The sequence below is a fragment of the Trachurus japonicus genome, chromosome 23 (genome assembly GCF_045865225.1).
Source record: "Trachurus japonicus isolate A0001 chromosome 23, Traja_1.0".
In the NCBI taxonomy this organism is placed as follows: domain Eukaryota; kingdom Metazoa; phylum Chordata; class Actinopteri; order Carangiformes; family Carangidae; genus Trachurus; species Trachurus japonicus.
The window spans coordinates 6712121-6730890 of record NC_140929.1 but is presented as its reverse complement, the minus strand read 5'-3'; the positions used below and the strand labels follow the sequence as shown (position 1 = coordinate 6730890).

Genomic DNA, 18770 nt, shown 5'->3' with positions numbered 1-18770 from the left:
TGTTATATTATATATAGATGGTTGTTCTTTATTTCCTATACATATATGAGATTGGGTCAATCTTCCCAACCAACTCCACATGAAAGCCTATAAGCATATTTACCCAAACGTTGAGCTTTTCCTTTAATATGACTCATCATTTTCTGCCAAAAGACCATCTGTTTGTGTTGGTCTCAATTTGTAGGTTTTTTAATACGTGTTGCTGACCTTTATCAAAGCTCCATCACAGGATTTAGTTCAACCATTCTCTCATTGGGTCTCTGTCTTCTTCTCACCTGCTGGGTTCATTTCAGCATGTGGATTATATGATGAGACCATATTCACCACTAATTCCTGACCTTTCACCTCCCGTGTACCTTCTTGACCCCACTCTGTGATGTTGAGGGAATTACAGCCCTGATATATTTCCGCTCTTGGGGCTGTTTTGATTCATCGTGTTTCTAAACAGACAGAATGAAGCTATTCAGTGTTTTCTTTAAAGAAGAACATGTATTAACGGAAGAAGAGCACATTTGTTCTGACCTTTATTCGCCTTGTGACCTGAAGATGGACTCACCCCTCCAGGAGACATGATGCTTGCGTCTTTAACAGTTCAGTATATAAACCAACTGAGATCCCAGTCACACCAGTCGTCGAGCAAGACAAGATCATTGTCGGTCTCCAGAAGCGAACACTGTCGATACCATGATCTCTGTCTACTCCCTGCTCTTTACTCTGGTGCTGTTCTCCGAGCTGAGCAGCCACTTGGTGACTGCGGCCATCCCTGCTAATAAAGTAGAGGATGGTGTAATAGAACAAGACGGCCTGGGTTCACTGCTGGGCGACGAACCCTTGAGCGAGCACGCCGCGGTGGCCCCCATCTATAGACGCCGCCTGGTGGTGGACACCAACGACAGGGACGAAGACGGGAACCCTAAAATCATCTTGGTGTCGGTAAGTGACGCATCGCAATTGACAAAAGACCTTCTGCAGATGTTTAAAGGGTTGGTGTAGTTTAAACTGTTATAAATCAGCTTGGTTGCCAGGTTTGGTTTAGTTCTTCAACGTTTACAATGCCATAAGTTACAGTTTAAAAATTGGGACTGTTGAAGACATATTGTATAAGGCATTTAAATATGTATTTCTACAAAGCACTTGTAAATAGTTCTGTTTTTCCCGACTTTTGAGGTATTCAGCAGCAACTAGAATTCATTGGTGGTGGTCACCGCTTTGGAAAAAGGCGACTTTAATACAATAATAATGATGTGAACAGTTTTTTTTACAGTGCGGACATGTCACCTGCTTTTGGTTAGTTAAATGTGACACCACTCTAATTAAATCATTTATTCATGCGAGGATGTTTTTGTGTCGACACCTGTTCTTAGGGTGCAAGGAGTCACATCCACATAGAGGTGATTTGTATAATAAGTGCTCCAGTCTGATGAATAAGAGGTGCTGCGTTGTAAATAACCATCAAAAAACGACGCTAGCCTAAAAAAATGAATCAATGAGAAAACCTAATTTTTATCAGAAGATATTAAAACGGTTGATCCAGCAATTTAGCAATGATGATATGCCTTAAAGCTGGGGCACAATTTTAAAATTTAAGAAAGTATGGACAAAGCTGAAATAGAAGAGACTGAAATATAAATGAAAACAATGGAGTTTTTGTTTAAAATATGCGTCAATGCCGAAAAACCAAGCATTTTTCCGATAGCTACCGTAATGCAGTTGAGTAACACATTTAATTAGATCTTAGCTAGAGTCTGTAACCCAGTATTTCTGTTTCTATAGTGATAGGATGGTATTTTCGATATTTTGCAATCTTCCCAATTTCATGTATCTGTGCTTCTACGACAGCAAATTACAAATCCATTATTGGCAAAGGGATAGAAATCCTGAACTTTCTCTCTGTGGTCGTATTCTTGTCATTGTGTCATCACATTGCAGCATTGAAATTCAATCCAACTCAATCTAACCAGCTACTTGGGTTATTCTTAATTCATCTCGAGTTAACTGTCTGGCTAGTCTCCGTTTGCCGTCATTCAGGCGGCGTTATTCTGCCAGCGACAGTCATGCATCATAACTATTCATTGTATGAGAGTTCTTTCTATAAACAACCTCAGCTAACCATAGTTCAACAACAACAAAGAGCACATTATCTCCATCCTGTGCCTGAACATTTGACCCTTTTCAATTGGCCACCGTCCTCGCGTCTACCGCTAAAGTCTATGTTTCATACACATCTATGAAAATCTTTTACAGCAGCGTTGGAAAACCGGGAAATACTATTAGCTGAAAAGGTCAAATGATCACAAGCCTATAAAGATTTATTGGAATCACAGTGGGAAGAATGATCGTATAGCTGTGCTTCCTCAAACGTTTGGTTGCTATGTGTAAAGAGTTTATCTGGCGGCTTCGTCTCCAGTGTGTCATGAACATGGTGGTTATCTCTGTGGTAATGGAGAACAGGCAGCCGCGATGGAGAGAACAAAGCCGTGGAAGAAAACAGGCCACTGTGATGTAGTAAAAAACTGGGGGGAAACACATTTTCTTCCATTTGGGTTCCTGCGACTTAGATCAGCTGGTAAAACACAGATCCAACACCTGCGCTGCACGTGAAACGCAGACGATCCAGAGTTCAGATTCCGACGAGCCGTAATGTCATATGTAATAATCACTGATCAATACTGTGTTTCAGGACATGAGGCAGAAGGGACACAGCCTTCGTGGGCTGAGCCCGGCCTTTAGCCGGAGCCTTCCTCTGCTCACAGACCGGAGCTTGAGCCACACTCCCGCCGAGTACAGCTTGAAAATAGATCGCAGAAACACTGACCTCGACAGTAAGTGTCCGGAAAAGCCTCTCGCTTCTAAGAAAATCCTCCTCTAAACCATTTCAAATTCCTGGATGTTTATACTAACTAATGCTCTGTATTCTTTCCTTCCTTCTCCCAGTGCTGCGATGTATGATCGGAAGAGTGTACCGACCCTGCTGGGAAGGTGCCACCCTCCAATGAATGTGCTGTAAAAAACAAAACAAAACTTCTTCCTCCTGTGTTAACACTGACATGCATGCATTTCCTTGTAGAAAATAAGAGCGTGCAAACATGTAAATCAAAATAAAAGTTTATTAAAAATGAAAAGCCTGCCATATATTTACAGTGTGGTTCATTGTTGTGGACTGTAGTCAGCTACTGTTGAAATACATTATAAAAACACGTGTAAAGCCACATCTTGACTGAATTGAGAGCCAGTTGAAGTTGTGCAGAAATGATTGATCAGGCTGATAGAAAAATTAAACAACAATTTTTCATCATTAATCAGTGAACCATTAAAGTCATTTACCGAACAGAAATTGCAAACAGTTGCCATTTCCCGCTTTATTCTGTTAATTTGAAACGGGGTTCCCTAATGTCCTGAACTCTTGGTCGGATAAAATATGATTTTAAAGATATCCCAGAAGTTGTGTCTGGAAATTACTTTCTGCCCTTTTCTGACATTTTACAAATGTAACAAATACAAAAAGGACATTTTGGGAAATATGCTTATTCACTTGCGTGGTCAAGAGTTCGACAAGGGAGCGATACTATCGCTAGCAGGTAATTAGCTTAGCTTGCATAAAGACTGGAAATAAGGGGAAATGGCTATTTGGCTCCGTTTAAAGGGCAACAAAATCCCCCTATCAGCATTTTTAAATCTTACCAATTAAAACGTGATATCTTGTTTGTTTAATCTGTACAAAAACCTGCTGTGTGTGCAAAATATGAAGCTACTGATTTCAGCCCGTTAGCGCAGGTAATGTAAATGTGGGGAAACAGCTAGACTGGAGCTAAGCTAACGTTTTCTCCCTACACCGAGGCGACTTCTCATGGAGCTCAGAGCAAAAACAAAAATAGAGTATGTGTTTTAGTTTATAAATTAAAAAAGAAAATCTAGATTAGTTAAACTAAAAATAATCATTAGCAGCATTAATTTTTAGCAGAAACAGAAAAGTCCATATACTGTCATGACTTGTGTGCACATGATGATCAGACTCTGAAGAAGCTGGTCAGCTTCCCCTGTCCTGCTATTAGCTTCTTCTTAGCCACCGCCGCCTTGTTTACAGTCTTAGCAGGCATTTTGCCCGAGACGGCAGCCGGCCGTTTCTTCTCCGGAGGCTGGTTCTCCGACTCTCCGTGTTGGTCAGATTCCACCTGCTTCCTCTTGCTGCCCTTGCTCTGCACCTGAATGCCACTTTTCTTCCTATTGCCAGCGCCTGCGCCTCTGCTCTGGGCATTTCCACTCCTTGGCGCGAGAGCAGCCCCCTGCCGTCTGCCACTCTGCTCCTTATTTGGACATCCAGAGGTAGGCTTGGCTGGGACGACTGAAACAAAACAAAAGCAAGTGTGAAAACCTGGTGGGAGAAAGAAAAAAGGAAAAAAAATAAATAAAAAAAAATGCTGTGACGAAATTGCTGACGTTAGCTGCTAGTCGAAGCAGGCCGTGTGTTTATTCTATGAAGCTGAAATTTAACATTTGTCATGTAACCCGATGGAGCCAAGCCTGAATTCCCACGGAAACAAAAGACACAGGGGGAAATAGGCAAAAGGTCTGTGTAAGAGTGTGTGTGTGTGTGTGTGCGTTTTTTGGTTTTCACTACAGATGTGGGGGTGTGCGGGTTTTATAGAATGGGGATTCATTTAATAGCTAATGGTAAGTACCAGTCCCAGGGCTGGGATTGGGAAGGGTTCATGGCTGGAGCTGAGAAGGTGTGCCTCGGCCTCGGTCCAGCCGTGTGGCGTCAGAGGAAACAGAAATATATCCCAGCAGAAAGAGAATGCTGCACGGCTCGTGTTGACATTTTGAGCTTTTCTCTGCTCTGCGTGCAGGAGGAGGAGAGGACAGAAAGTACCTGTAGGACTTCCAGAAATGAAGGTTGAGTCTGTACCTGTGGCTGCGCTCTCCACACCAGAGCTGCACCCCTCCTCCTCCTCTTCCTCCTCCTCCTGCTCCACAGCTGGGGTGGTTTTGAGTTTAGGTGCTGGGTGCACACAGGTGGGGACCTGGCTGCTGCTGGGGAACTCCAGCACACGGTTGAGCGGCAGCTCTTCATCTTTGTACGTGCAGGCAAACTGGGATCGGATGACTTTGTCTCTGGGCTGGAATAAACAAAAAAAAACAAAACCCCTTTGATCCAAGCTGATATGATAGTGACATGGCTGATGATGAGTATTAATTCAGCAAGCTTTGAATAAAAAAATAAAAAAATGCATTCTGGCTTTGAGTTTGGTGTTTTGAAATAAAAAAGGGAGAAAAAAAAAAACTTCACTCATACTAAAATTTCAATAAGTGCTTTCCCACTCCTGCACATTGTCAGCTGCTCAACAGGACAGAACGAAGCACCACATGTTTACAGCTGCTCCGTGAAGCTGGACCTGCTAATTACTGAACACAAAAACAGACTGGACTGAGGCTGGAGAGAATAGCAGTTTTTTTTTTTTTTAAGGAGATGAATTGAAATTTTGCTCATCTGCCACTGAATGGATCGCAATGAATTTTGGCGAAGACGTTTTGGATAAAACTACACATTTCAAACTTGTGGTTGAAATGATTCATCATCTAGAGACTATTAATTATCTGTACCAAAGTCATTATCTAAGTCACCTCTCTGCATGTTTATAGTGTGACTCTTTCTGCAGAAGACGCCTTAGTCATTGATAAAAGTTGAGAAATCATGCATCAGCTCAACTTTACTCAAGTCAAGACTGAAGCCAACTCTTCTGACTGGCTTATCACACATGTGTAAAAGCAGCAGCACAACACCTCATTAAAAAAGCCTTTTTGGACAGACTATAGTTGGTTGCAACAAAGTGAGGATGATAGTGAAGACTATACGATCCTGGGCCCTGGAGCACACAGATCCACGGCTTTTCATCCACTGTTTGATCTATGCCTGCCTGGGATTATCACAATCCAAGGATTTCACCCTTCAGGCCAGTGGGCCACAGTAGGGAGGAGAAATCTGAGGGAAAAAATACAGCGAGCAAAGCTGGGTGGGCCCGTAAAGCACAAAGGGATCAAAGCCTTTGTGCTATTCAAAAGAACTTCTTAAAAAGAGCACCTAAAACAACAAGTAACCGTAAGGACTGAGGCACACTTCAATAATGGAGCTAAAAATGTATGTTGTCCTGGTTGCATGCTAATAAAACATATCTGGAACGCCCCCAGAAACAATGGGAGGGGATGCGAGAGTGAACACGGCCAAACCATGACTGACGGAGAACATCTAATCCAATTACAACAGGTGGGAGCCCGACGTGGCACCGTGTGGTCAGACGGCCCTCATTCCTCCGAAGACGGCTGTCCTGAAATAACCCCCGCACACCGCCTGACCCGACGCTGGAGACACCTGACCAGGACATTCCTGATGGTGCTTCCAAAAACCAGGTGCAAGTCGTTTCTGCAGCCTTGTGTGTTTTGACATGTGTTCTTCTCGCAGGCAGGTGATAGGAGCGAGAGCGAGGAGCGAGGAGCGAGGATAGCAGGTGCACCGAAACCACCACCATCATCACCACCACCGGAGGAGGAGGATGACTCGGGGATTACAACGTATATTCTGCAGCATCAAACGCCGTCTCTTCACAAACATAATTTCCAGACATAACAGAAGAGCAGCGCTAAATTGGCATTAGGAGCTTTACTCAAAGTTTTTTTTTTTCTTCTTTTCTCTGTTTGGATAGTCTGTGGCACTGAAGAAAAAAAGATTTGGACGTGTCCCAAAAAGCAGAAACTAAATCTGTTCATATCTGTGTGTGCCAGTTGACGTCAGTGCATGATGAAACTGCTGGAGAGGGCCGGGATAAAGTCATTCAGCAGACAACAGGAAACAATAACCTTTCAAGTTTCCCTTGCTAGTCGAGTTACGCGACTGATATGGCATCTTCAAAGTGAAATTGATGCAGAAAGCTTCCGCTCACCGAGTTCAGGAAGCGGTGAGCTGCCCAGGGACCATTACAGCGCACTCAAACAGGAAGGCAGCCAGATTGTGGGGAGTTAAAATGACATCTGCTAGCGCAATCAAATAAAGGAGCCATTTCACAAAATGTGTTTAGCATACATGTTTAAAAAAAAAAGGAGTTCACACAGCGGGGCTACCTTGTGTTAATACACCAGTCCTACCTTAAAACCTAAAGCTGGCCTTGCTGGTGTTTTTAAAGGGTGACTCAGCAGTTGCGGAGTGGATGCACTGCTGGACTCACATCCTTAAGTAAAGGTTGCGTAAACCCCCCCCCCCCCCTCTACTAAAATCACAACTGAAAGTCCTGCATTAAAATTTTAATAGCAGTATTACCTGCAGAATGAATTTAAAGTATCACAATAACTCCGTTCTGTGTAATATTACCAGGATCTCATTATGGGGTTATTACGGCTGATTATTATAACTTATGTGTTTACATCGTTGTAGCCATCATACGCAACCGACACAGGAATTCAGAGGTATCTGATACCGATATCGATATTGTAGAGTTTTAAATGAATCGTATATATCAGCCAATATATATTTTTTTATATATATAAAAACAGTATAAAGAGAATTAACATTACGTTGACGGACAGTTAAAGAAAAAAAAGGAAAGGGTCATAATCGATGCAGCAGAAACACAGATGTTGGTTGTTTTTTTTTTATTATTCCATTCATTCCTTTGGCTTTTCAAAACCTGGTGCCTACATTACCCACAATGCAACTGCAACAAAGCAGTGGGGAATTTTGGGGTATGATAATGCCAGTAGAGGATAACAACCCATCTATTGAATTAGTTTATCTGATTTCTCAGCTGTAAACAAACTCTGTTGTGTTAAATCAACCGTGACCGATATAAAACACTGAGCAGGACACGACACGGTTCAAGTTGTCAGTGCTCTCTGGTGGCCAAACCGTCTCATGAGGACACTGATGACTTAAAATGACTTCAGACCTAGTTCGGCTTTTCTGTACCCAAGTTTACTTAAATGTAAAAGTGGTATATACAGTATGTCAGCTAGATCTGAAAAAGTCACCTGTAAACTCTCTCCATACATCCAGCTTCTCTAGTGGGAGAATTAATTTTACTTTTCTCAGTCTTGTGATGCAGTAAAATTAATATTTTTGGACAGGACAAAACAATTGAAGGTGTTACCGTTTGCTTATGTGTTCTTACTTAAAATGATGATATAAAACGCATATATAAATGAAATGCCATCAACTAGTGACGTCACGATTATACATTTTCTTGGTACGATAATTGTCAGATAAATAATCACTGTATTACGATTATCACAATTAAATTTCATAATTTCAAATTTAATTTATTTACACAAAATAATTCCGTTAAAGCAGAAGTAAGCGATATTTTTGTGTTAATATAAGTCTTAAATAGTTCTATCTTCCGACGGCAATCACTTACATAGAGTGTTTGGTCTGAAACACGGGTCTGTCAGTCACTCTGCTCTGCTGTAAGCCGAGGAGAAAACTTCTTGTATACTTCCTTGTATCCTACAACCTTTATCCAATGAGGAGAGAGAACGGCATGAAGGGCTGTGTGTGCAGCCAAGGGATGCGCGTGAATGTGGTGACGTAGGGACGAGGACCAATAGATCCATGACGAGGGCGGGGGCTGCTAACTCCATTGGCTGACAAGAAGTTAGCCAAAACGACCGGATCGCTTACTTCTGCTTTAATTTAAACCAGTTTCTGTGCATTTACTTTTATTTTGGTGCTTATTATTTGCTTATGGTTCCGACATAATCTTTTTTGGAAAGTGACGGTATTTAGGAATCATGACGATTAATTAATTGAACCGTTTAATACTGCGATTAATTGTGAAAACAAGTTATCGTGACGTCCCTACCATCAGCTGATCCCAAATCGTGATCGTGACTTCGAAAATCCAGTATTTATCATGCTACGTAGTGGAACAGAAGCGTAAAGAAACACAAAATACGTACGTGTCAGTACGATTTTAACAAACTAATCCTGTTTTCATGACACATAACGGTGCAACAACTAAAGCAAACCAACTAAATAACTACACCAACTATCTACTGTAACTAACAGTAAAAATTTTGAACTCAAAATCACAAGGCAACAGAGGAGGAATCTGCTAAATGTCGTGTAACATGAGGGTGAAAAAAAAAAGCAGCTGAGCTCAGAGGCAGGAAGAGCAGGTATCAATATCAGACATACAGTACAGTTACATTGTGCACTGTAAGCAAATGGTCCCGTCCTAATAATAGGAAAACATCAGGATTGGTTAATGGTTTGAATCCCCCACGAATAAGTCGTTTTATGCCATGGATTTAAACAGCACCCTCAAACCGACGCTAAGAGCTAAAACACAGCTGTGCAAACGGGAACGGTGGAATTCAGTTAAGATGTGAGCTTCAGCTAAGCAAATAAATAATATAATACCAGGGAGAAATTACAGGATATAAAGACATTATTTTCAATGTTTGTACATCTGATTCAATTTGAAGTAACTGATGGTTTGGATTTGGGGCTCTTGGACGGAGGGGCCCACGTTACCTTGGGTTTGAGCAGGTCTAGTCGGCTCTGGACTCGGTTCTTTAGGGGTTCTGGAGAAGATCCAGTAGACACTTCAGGGGATCTGAGGAGCGAGCCACAATGAAAAGCAAAAAAAAAAGAAAGAAAGAAAAAAAGACAAGAGGTTAAAACTTAAAGGAGCCTGAAAGGTCACATGGTCAGAGCGCTTTCTCTCTCTCTCCTGAACGCAACTTTATTCAGAGGTGTTTTCACAACAAACTGCCAAATCAGCCATTCGATGTCATCCACCTCCGACATAATGTAGGTTTCCCCTCCTCCCTGACCACAGGCAGTGGCTATTTTTTTTTTCTCTCTCTCTTTAAAAAAAAAAAAGAAATATTATTTTTATTTCAGACGTTTTGACCAGAGAAATTGTTCCAGTGTGGTGTGGGAGGATTTTCTTCCATATGGTTTCAGTGCAGAGTTGTAGAGTCTCATGTTGGTCTAATTGCTCTTTCAGGGGCTTTCCCACTCTCACTGGATCCTTGTAGTAGTGAACATGGTCAAATCTAACTCGCAGCTCTGCGTGATAAACCAACATAGTGTCATAATAGACTGTTAAAATGAATGCTAGACCAATAAAAACTGACTATTATGGTCTATGTTGCTCTGTTTTTTTTTTTTTTTGATAAACCTGAACTGAAATGGTCAAAAAAGCAAAACAGTACCATTATTATCACTCTGCATGTATCTCTCAGTCTGTTATGATCTATCACTTGTTCATTAAAAAGCATCTTTGAAATTGCAAAGCTGCAGTTGCGACTGAGCCAAATAAGGATGCAACAAAGTGTCACCTTCATCATTAGTTAATCTATTGATGCTCTTTCCAATTAACCTCAGAAAAAAGAAAAAAAATGCATAAAACAGAAATGCACCATAGCAGTTTCCTTGGACACACTTGGCAAGCTGGAGCTGGCAAATATTTTTATTTTATAAATCATGAAAAAGTGCTTCATTTTCTTTTGATTAATTGCCTAATTACTACAGAAACATTTTAAGTGTCCATTAACGAGATTAAAAAGCCTGCAGTGGTTTTGTGAAGCTGTACTTAGTAATGTAGTAATGGAAACGCATTAACACTTATGGTAAAATCTTGATTTTTGCAAATTCACATGTTAACTTTTGCTAATTAGCATTAAAAGTAAACTACAGCTGAAGTTTTGCAGATAAAAAAAACCCCCACAATATATAACTTTGCTGCAGTATGGACAGATATAGATGAAGATCAGGCTTTTAATTCTTCTGCAAATGGTAGATGAGCTGACAGACAAATGGATTTCACTTTTCATAAAGTTATTCGTATTTGTTTTTGTAAATCATCTGGGAATAATGAAGATATAAAGTGACGATGAGGTTAAACGTTTGTTCTGCAACCAACCTGAACATCATGAGGAAGCTCGTCCCCTCGGCTCCACTGAGGACGGGCTGGTCCTCACACAGCAGCTCCGCCTTGTTCTGACACGGAGGCGTCAGGGCCTCCTCGTCCAGCAGCGCCATCAGCACCTTCACCGTGTCGCGGCCTCCGTACGCGGTGGCGTGGTTCACCGTGTACGCTTTGGGCTGGAGAGGGAACAGCAACAACAAAACCAACATCAGGGTTCAAACTCTTTTCTTGAATTCATTTTCCAGGACTTTTTCAGCCGCTACAGTCTGACAGACATGTTATTATGCCACACACTAACCCATCCCTCGTTCCATTCATGCATCTTTTTGACAATTATACCTTATTTTGTACATTTAAAGGAATAGTTCACCAAAAAATGAAATTCAATCATTAGTGACTCAGCCTCATGCTGATGAATAGTAGTTTTTTATTCCTCAAAGTGCATCTGGAGACCCGGGAGGCCGGTTTGTAGTCCAACGAAATCCTTATATGAGAGTCAGTAGCGTCTGACACAAAAACGTCCATAAAACTACACAAAAACCTTGTAATATTCCTCCTTACTGCTCGTCCGCTGCAACCCAAGTGTCCTGAAGGGATATAGTCCAGAGTTTACTCGAAACAATGTCATTTAGGAAATTTTTACAGCCTAAACAGTCCTGAATTGCGCTCCGACGTTCACATGCACCAGGCAATTTCAATACAGGACTGTTTAGGCTGTAAAAATGTCCTAAATGACGTTGTTTCGAGTAAACTCTGGACTATATCCCTTCAGGACACTTGGATTGCAGCGGATGAGCAGTATGGAGGACTATTACAAGGTTTTTGTGTAGTTTTATGGACCTTTTTGTGTCAGGCGCTATTGTCTCCAGATGCACTTTGAGGAATAAAAAACTACTCTGGAGTATTCATCAGCATGAGGGTGAGTCAATAATGATGAATGAATGTCATTTTTGGTGAACTATTCCTTTAACAGGGTCTTAAAAGGTTAAAGTGAGCTCTGGTAGCTGATGTCATTTTTTTCCCTTTCTAATTTTCCATGACTGGAAAATTGGTCAACCATTTTCCAGGTTTTCCAGGACACGTGGAAAGCCTGAACACGTCAGCGCAGAGAAGATGAAGCGGTGTCATGGAGTCAGTGAGGAGCAGAGGTCACGGGGTCACGTCTTACCCTGGCGGGGCTTATCCCCGTCCCACTTCCAGTAGCCGTCTCTTTCTGAGTCTGGTGGATCTGGCGGATCCTCTCCTTCAGCTCCTTCGCCGCCTCGTCGGCCGCGGCGTAGAAAGCCTCTCCGCTGCTGCGTCCCTTCACCAGCGCGGCCCTGATGGCGGTCACCAGCCTGGCCCCGCACGCGCTGATGATGAGATAAAAACACAGCGACACTCAACATTGACAGTACACACTGGGAGAGCTGCATTGTTGCATTTGTTTTGGAAAGGAGTCGACTCTTTCTTCTGCAGAACACACACACACAGACACAGACACACAGGTTTTCATCTGGATGGAATTAATAGTGTTCAAAAGTTCAGCCAATATTTGCCAACATGAATAACTCGCTCCTAAAAACTGAGAACCCAGAAAAGCCGGGGGCCTTAGTGTGAATGTCTTCAGGAGATATACTGCAGCTTCACTTTCAATTAATTGGACACTGACTTTAAGGTCTCAGAGTAATTGTTTCGGTGTTAACATCCAGTCGAGCTTTATTTCACTGTAACTCGGCTTTGCCAATGTTAACAGTTATGAAGCAGAAAATATCCCCGTTAAAAAGTCACCCTGGGCACTGTCACCGACCGACTGTCGGCGGAGAAACTCCAGGATTTTCCTTCTTTTAAAGTTTTATTCCTCCTTTTTTTTTTGTGCACGTGTCCAAAAATCATAGCAACATATCACGTCTGTAGGTTTCCAACAGTCAAGTGCACTGCACACTAAAAGCTAGAAGTTAGAAGGGATGGCGGCGGTAAGGTGGAGAAGGAGAAGAGAGGCGGTGGTCCAGCGCTGACCCGGCTCTGATGTGAGCGAGGCTCCGGGCTCAGTAACAGAATCATTTGGGAAAACAGATGTTTCGCGAACAAGGGGCCCTGAACTCTCCGTAGAAGGTGTTTGTATGAGGAAACACAGTACTCCGCTGAGAGCGTAAAGGCACTGCCTGTTGAAAGACACGTGTTGGCCGGGTTCATCAGTGTCTCGTCAGACGTGGAGCAGCGAGGGCCCCGAGTGAATCCACTACTACACAAACATCACAGTGTGTTGTTACGGCTCGGGCTGAGCGGAGCAGAGCTGAACGTCGCTACTAGGACTTGCCTTCACCTCAGAAAGCTCTATCCCCCCCCCCGTCCTCACATGATTGACCGGCCTAAATCATTTCTGATAACCACTTCTGTTGTGGTGCCAAGTGCCTCCACGTCCAAAATAATCTGTAATGGTATGGTAGAATGATCTGTGCAGCTCCAAGGTTTGATGATAATTCATCAAAGTGAAGGAAGGGGGGGGGAGAACAAGTTATTTAACAAAGACGAGCTTTGATGTAGCAAAGATGACCATGCTTTAGCAATCCACATGTTATCATGATGAGAAGCTTAGATGGGAGTCATTACAGGGATTTCAAGGGAATAATAACAGGCTGCAGCGGGACAGGTGGATTTCATGATCACAGGTATTATTTCAGTGCACAGGTGCCTGCCAGGCTGATACACCGGCTGTAAATATGAGCAGCAGCAGCAGCATAAGCAGCAGTTCAGCTCTGTGAAATGTAATTCAATTAATGAGCATTGAAATCAGCTTCAACAGGAGAGAGGAAGCAGAACTTTAACCTGAACTCGAGTTACAGGAAAAGACGTGAAGCAATTCAAAGAAAATTCCGTCCGAATCGTAAATAAATCCCTCCCGAGTTTCACTGTACTTCGACTTCGCCCCGCTGCCAGACACCCAATCGCACTCGACTTTTCTTGGAATCTGTGCTGCTGCTCCCCAGTTGTCAGCGGCGGCGGCTGCTGCTGCTGCTGTGGCGGCCGTGGCCGCGGCTCGGGGTGATTTCTCTGGAAATTTATAAAAGCCACAGTAAATTAAATTTTTGTAATTTTGTAAGGATGCATTACTTGGAATGGAAAACGTCAGCAAAACTGTTTGTACTATCCTGTTTGGGATCATCTACTACAAATCAGTGAGGTTTCCCTGGTTATAGATAGGATGGAAAAAAACAGTTGTAAAAAAAGAGGATGATTTTATTTGAGTATCAATTTCTCATTTCAGAAAAGCCTCAAGGAAAAACTGAAAGAGCATATCTGTGTGTTTTTAATCAAGAAATACTATTAATGCATTGTTTCCTGCATTCTTCGGTGCTGCAGCTTTTCATTACATATATATACACATATTGAATTTATATTGGATTAAACAGACATAGTGCAAATTCCCTTCTTATACTTTACACTTTTATCAGAAAATCAGTTTTTTTACACTCAGAGGAGGTGGAAATGTTCAGCGAAAACCACCAGATGCCACTTTAACCCACCATAACTGCCACTGGGTTTGGTTAGAAATTGTGAACTGGCGGTGGCAGCACCACGCGCCTGGAGGCCAAACAGCTCTAAGTGGCTTGATGGTCTCCTTGCTTTTTACTTTGAGGAATTGGGTCACCAAATTGGACCAGTGCTGAATGAGTTCCTAGAAATACCGCACAAACATCCAGAGTTGCTGTCTAATGCCGGTCTGGACGGGTTCAGCCACATAATGATGTAAATCATCCAAAGTACTGCAGGACCGGAGCCACAAACAAACAGCTGCAGAGACTATCCAAGGAAAAAACAAACAACTCCCCTCCAACAGACCGTCTTCTGACGTCAGCAATCTTCTTCATTTTTATGAGATGGGCTGATTTAGACGTAGGTAGAGACGTCAGATATGACAAGGAATATTAAGAGGAATATGTTGATCGGCTAAATTCACCAATACAGATCATCTTGTCTTATATTGATCATTTCTGGTGCGCACTGCAGATGGAGTACGTCACATCCAGCTCACAAACCATAGAAGATCGACATTTTTAGAACCGCGGAGGAGAGCTATGATCTGCTCAGAGCTACGCTATGGAGGCTCATGGGATTTCTTGGTTTCCCTCATCAAATGCATCAAATACACAATCCAACAACTCCAAAACGCTGACGTGGACAAGTTGTGACCTGCACATTCACCACGCTATGAGATAATAACACAACGTTACCAGACAGAGTTGTTTTAGAGGAAAATGCAGACTGCTTGCTGAAAAACGGCCCACGACGGTAACATGCATCAGTGGTTTCGCATGAATTTACCTCGAAAACAACTCTGTCTCCTCCGCCATTTTGTTATACTTCTGTTTGTGAACGTTAACGTCTACTGTGCGTGTTTGCGTAAAGTCGATTAATCGGGACAGCTCTGTTCCTGTTGTGCATTTACACTGTATATTGTACGACACAATCAAGTGTATTCCTCTCAGCTCGGTTCTGTTCCCATTGTTATAAAAAATTTGAATTGCTACTCGATGCTTTTTCCTGCTTTTTGTTTCATGTTGGATTTAAAGTGGAAAAAAACTGAACTGGAATCCATCAAGAATTTACAGAATTTACAGTTCAGTGATGAATGGAGCGCGTCGAGTGGCGGGGGCCTCCCAACAACTACAGCTGACTGACTCTGTCACAAAGTGCGGAGGCTTCACTTCAAACAGAAACAGTAAGACAGGGAGCGAGGAGCGGAAGCCCGGATTAAGCTGTATTGTGTACCTTGGGTCAGGAATCTCCCCCAGTATTTCTTCCAGGTTGTCTAGAAACTGGACAAAGTCAGACAGGCCTTTGACATGTTTCCTCAGTGGGTCAGACTCAGCTGGAGCGTAGCCCTTTCCTCCGAGCTGGATGGCCCTCACAAAAGATGTCACAGCCTGCAAAGAAGCACGAAAAAAAAAAAAAAAAGACTTGAATGTTGCACCAGAGAGGACGTCTCCAATTTATAAAGTCATAGTTTTTGGGGGTTTACTTGTTGTTATGCAACGCATGATGAATACATCATCGCTCAAGCCCCGAGGACATGCTGCTGCTGCTGCTGCTGCTGCTGCTGAGTGTGGATGTTTCTTACCAAGAAGAGAGAAGTGCTGTTGTTGTGTGCGGCGTGCTTGATGTCGGTGAACGCCTGACGTCCAAGCGTGCGGCTGGGGACGTCGAGGGTCAGCGCCACGGCCATGTCATTCTTGGCGTTGACGAGCAAACTCAGATAGGAGCAGAAAACCCTCCTCACTGCCATTTTCATCTGTTAAGGACACAGAGTTCACATTAGTAAAGGCTGGAATTAAAAAAGCAAGCTATGTGTTAACCTGGTAACTTTCAGACAAAGCTAGGTTAGCAGTTTTTCCAGTCTTTTTTGTTAAGCTAAGCAAGTATTTGCTATATTTAAATGGACTAACTTGTATGGTGTAATGATTTTCTCATGTGTTTCTTGAATTAATACGTTTCCCCAAGTGTCAAAGTATTCCTATGATAAAACTTTTGGCCGGTCCAGGTTGTGTTTATCAGCAACCCAAAGGGACAGTAGCTTTACTGCCTGAGTAAAGCTGCTAAAAACAGCAGCTGACAGCCCGTATTAAACTCCAAAAATTACATCACCCCTAACTGGTAGTGCAGCAGCAAGCCTCCACTAAAAACTCATAAATTTGCAAGTGACAGAAGAGTGGAGGAAAGAGACTCCGTTACAGAAGCACTTGTCCAGCCCCACATTGTGCAGTGTTTTAAACATCTGCGTGGTAATTGAATTCACATTGCACTCTTAAATCTGAGTGATATGATATAGAGTTCCTGTCAATAAGGATGGATTCCAGACAGAAATTATGCCAAAGACTGGAAAAGTAAATGCATGGATTGTTGCCAGCAGGAGAAAAGCCTTTTCATATTACTAAAAACACTTTATATGAGGGTAGAGGTTAAAGTGGAAACAGGGGGTTTCTTATGGGACTTTATGATATAAGTTGCACCTTTTATTAATGCATGAAAGCAGGGCTCGGCCTACCTGAGAGCTGCAGGGCCTGCTTTGACTAGACGGCGTGGACGGCACGGAGGAGTCTGGCAACTCGGAGACCTCCACGTTGTCCGATAGGAACTCAAACAGCTGGGTCTTGGCAAAAGAATAGAAACAAAATATTAGAGAGATAAATTAATTGGTCTTATCGCTAACTCAGTAGGCAATCTGACCATCCACAATCAACATCATCAGGCTTGATTTCAACCAGCTCCCTCCCTCCCTCCCTCCCCGGCCGCTCACCGGGCACACAGGCTCCTCTGGATCCGAGTCCACGAGTCTCAGCTGTTTGTACATGGAGAGGATATCAACCAGGTCCACGGTGTTGGAGCGTTTCAGGAAGGATTCGTATGCCTCCAGGATGAGATCATAGTTCTCCAAGCGTGCAAAGTCGGGGGGTGGCAGGTGGAGTTTGCCTAACAGTAAGTGTTTCCAGGCCATCAGGACATCACTCAGAGCCACTTTGAACTCTCCACAGTGCTGTCACAGGAAGAGAGAAAACAGTTTAAGGAACAGCCGTAATTACTGACGGCCTGGAACCAATCAGTTCAAAAGCAGAAAAGACCTTCTCCTCCTCCAGTCGAAAAAACGGGCCGTGAGCGGTCTCAGCCGGAAACCAGTGGTAATGTCATCAGTTATAGACGTGATGACAGTCAGCCTGATGGTTCAATTCAACTATGCCATGATGATGATGTGAATTGGGCTCGTACTACCTTGCATTCAGGCCACCATATGACTTGCAGCTAGAAGACTTCTGCTGTAAATCTGTGAGTGTGTGAGTGTTTTATTGCTTTTTTTATTGAACGCATTTTGACTTTTCCATTTATTTTGTAGGTTCATGTCCTTTTGTCAAAAGAATTAGACACAATAGAGAAATAAAAAGCAGATCTTTTGCACAGTTTAAACACTGAACTGCCACAGAGCACTGATGAATAATTCACTTGAACTTTTTTGACATAATGTGCCTTTGTGGGGTTGGATAATGGATACTTTCCATTGCAGTTCACCCATGTGTGTTTCTGCTAAAATATTATCACATTTGTATTTTTTAGACTGTTTTTATATGTAATGAATTGCATGTGCATTCACAGATGCAATATTTGTTTTCTGAATGAATTCAGGGTGGTTTTGATTGAAGGAAACTAACTTTTACCTGCTTATTCACTTCTGCAATAGCAAGCTGCAGCACCATCAACATGCCATCAGCTCCATGAATGGTGGTCCTCTCAGACTGCAAAACCCTGTGGCACTCTCTCCTGAAGGTTTTCACCATCAGCTTCAGACGGTCTCCGAAATCCTCCATTGCTCCCTAAAACAGCACAAAAGAGGATTATTTCTCACAATTCTTTTACATTAAGATTCAACTTGTTTCAGGTTTAACTTTTACTAAATTAAATCTAGTTTAAACCAACTCAGAAGGAACAAAAGAAGGTTATTGGACTTCATAGTAAATCCAAAAGTACTTTATAAAGAATTTCTTTCCACCTCCCTTGAAAAGAACCCCCACCAAGCTCACTGCTGAGCTAACTTTTAGTAACAATTTATCCCAAAAATAGGATTTAGTTAGTCTTTTTTGTCAGCTCACAATACAAACATACTTATAATTAAGTGTTAACTGAGTATTAAACCACAATATAGCACAAAACAACGTTAATTTAGTGACTCAAACCTCAAGTATTGTGTCAGTCTTCAACAACAGAAACACGTCCACCAGCAGAAGAAGCTGTTTTGAATTTAAATCAACGATGACGTATACAGCCCTCTGGCCAACCAGCTTGAAGTATCCAACAATGGGGGCTTCCGGATTTAACGTA

The 18770-nt window shown here is 42.4% G+C and overlaps 2 protein-coding genes across 2 annotated transcripts; one reads left to right on the top strand and one right to left on the bottom strand.

The window, feature by feature from the left end:
- The first annotated feature begins 650 nt into the window (after positions 1-650).
- On the top strand, positions 651-3053 carry pmch (pro-melanin-concentrating hormone). The gene is made up of 3 exons (XM_085768756.1): positions 651-933; positions 2681-2822; positions 2935-3053. Exons 1-3 carry the CDS (start codon positions 685-687, stop codon positions 2994-2996), a joined length of 453 nt encoding a protein of 150 aa, XP_085624882.1. The 5' UTR covers positions 651-684; the 3' UTR covers positions 2997-3053.
- Positions 3054-3089: 36 nt separating this feature from the next.
- parpbp (PARP1 binding protein) lies at positions 3090-18747 on the bottom strand. Its single transcript, XM_085768754.1, has 11 exons — positions 18626-18747; positions 18110-18265; positions 17200-17436; positions 16948-17052; positions 16024-16194; positions 15675-15829; positions 12091-12274; positions 10917-11098; positions 9521-9602; positions 4907-5117; positions 3090-4342 (listed from the first exon to the last, which is right to left on the bottom strand). The coding sequence occupies exons 2-11, from the start codon at positions 18257-18259 to the stop codon at positions 4008-4010; spliced, it is 1812 nt and encodes a 603-aa protein (XP_085624880.1). The 5' UTR covers positions 18260-18265; positions 18626-18747; the 3' UTR covers positions 3090-4007.
- Positions 18748-18770: the final 23 nt, after the last annotated feature.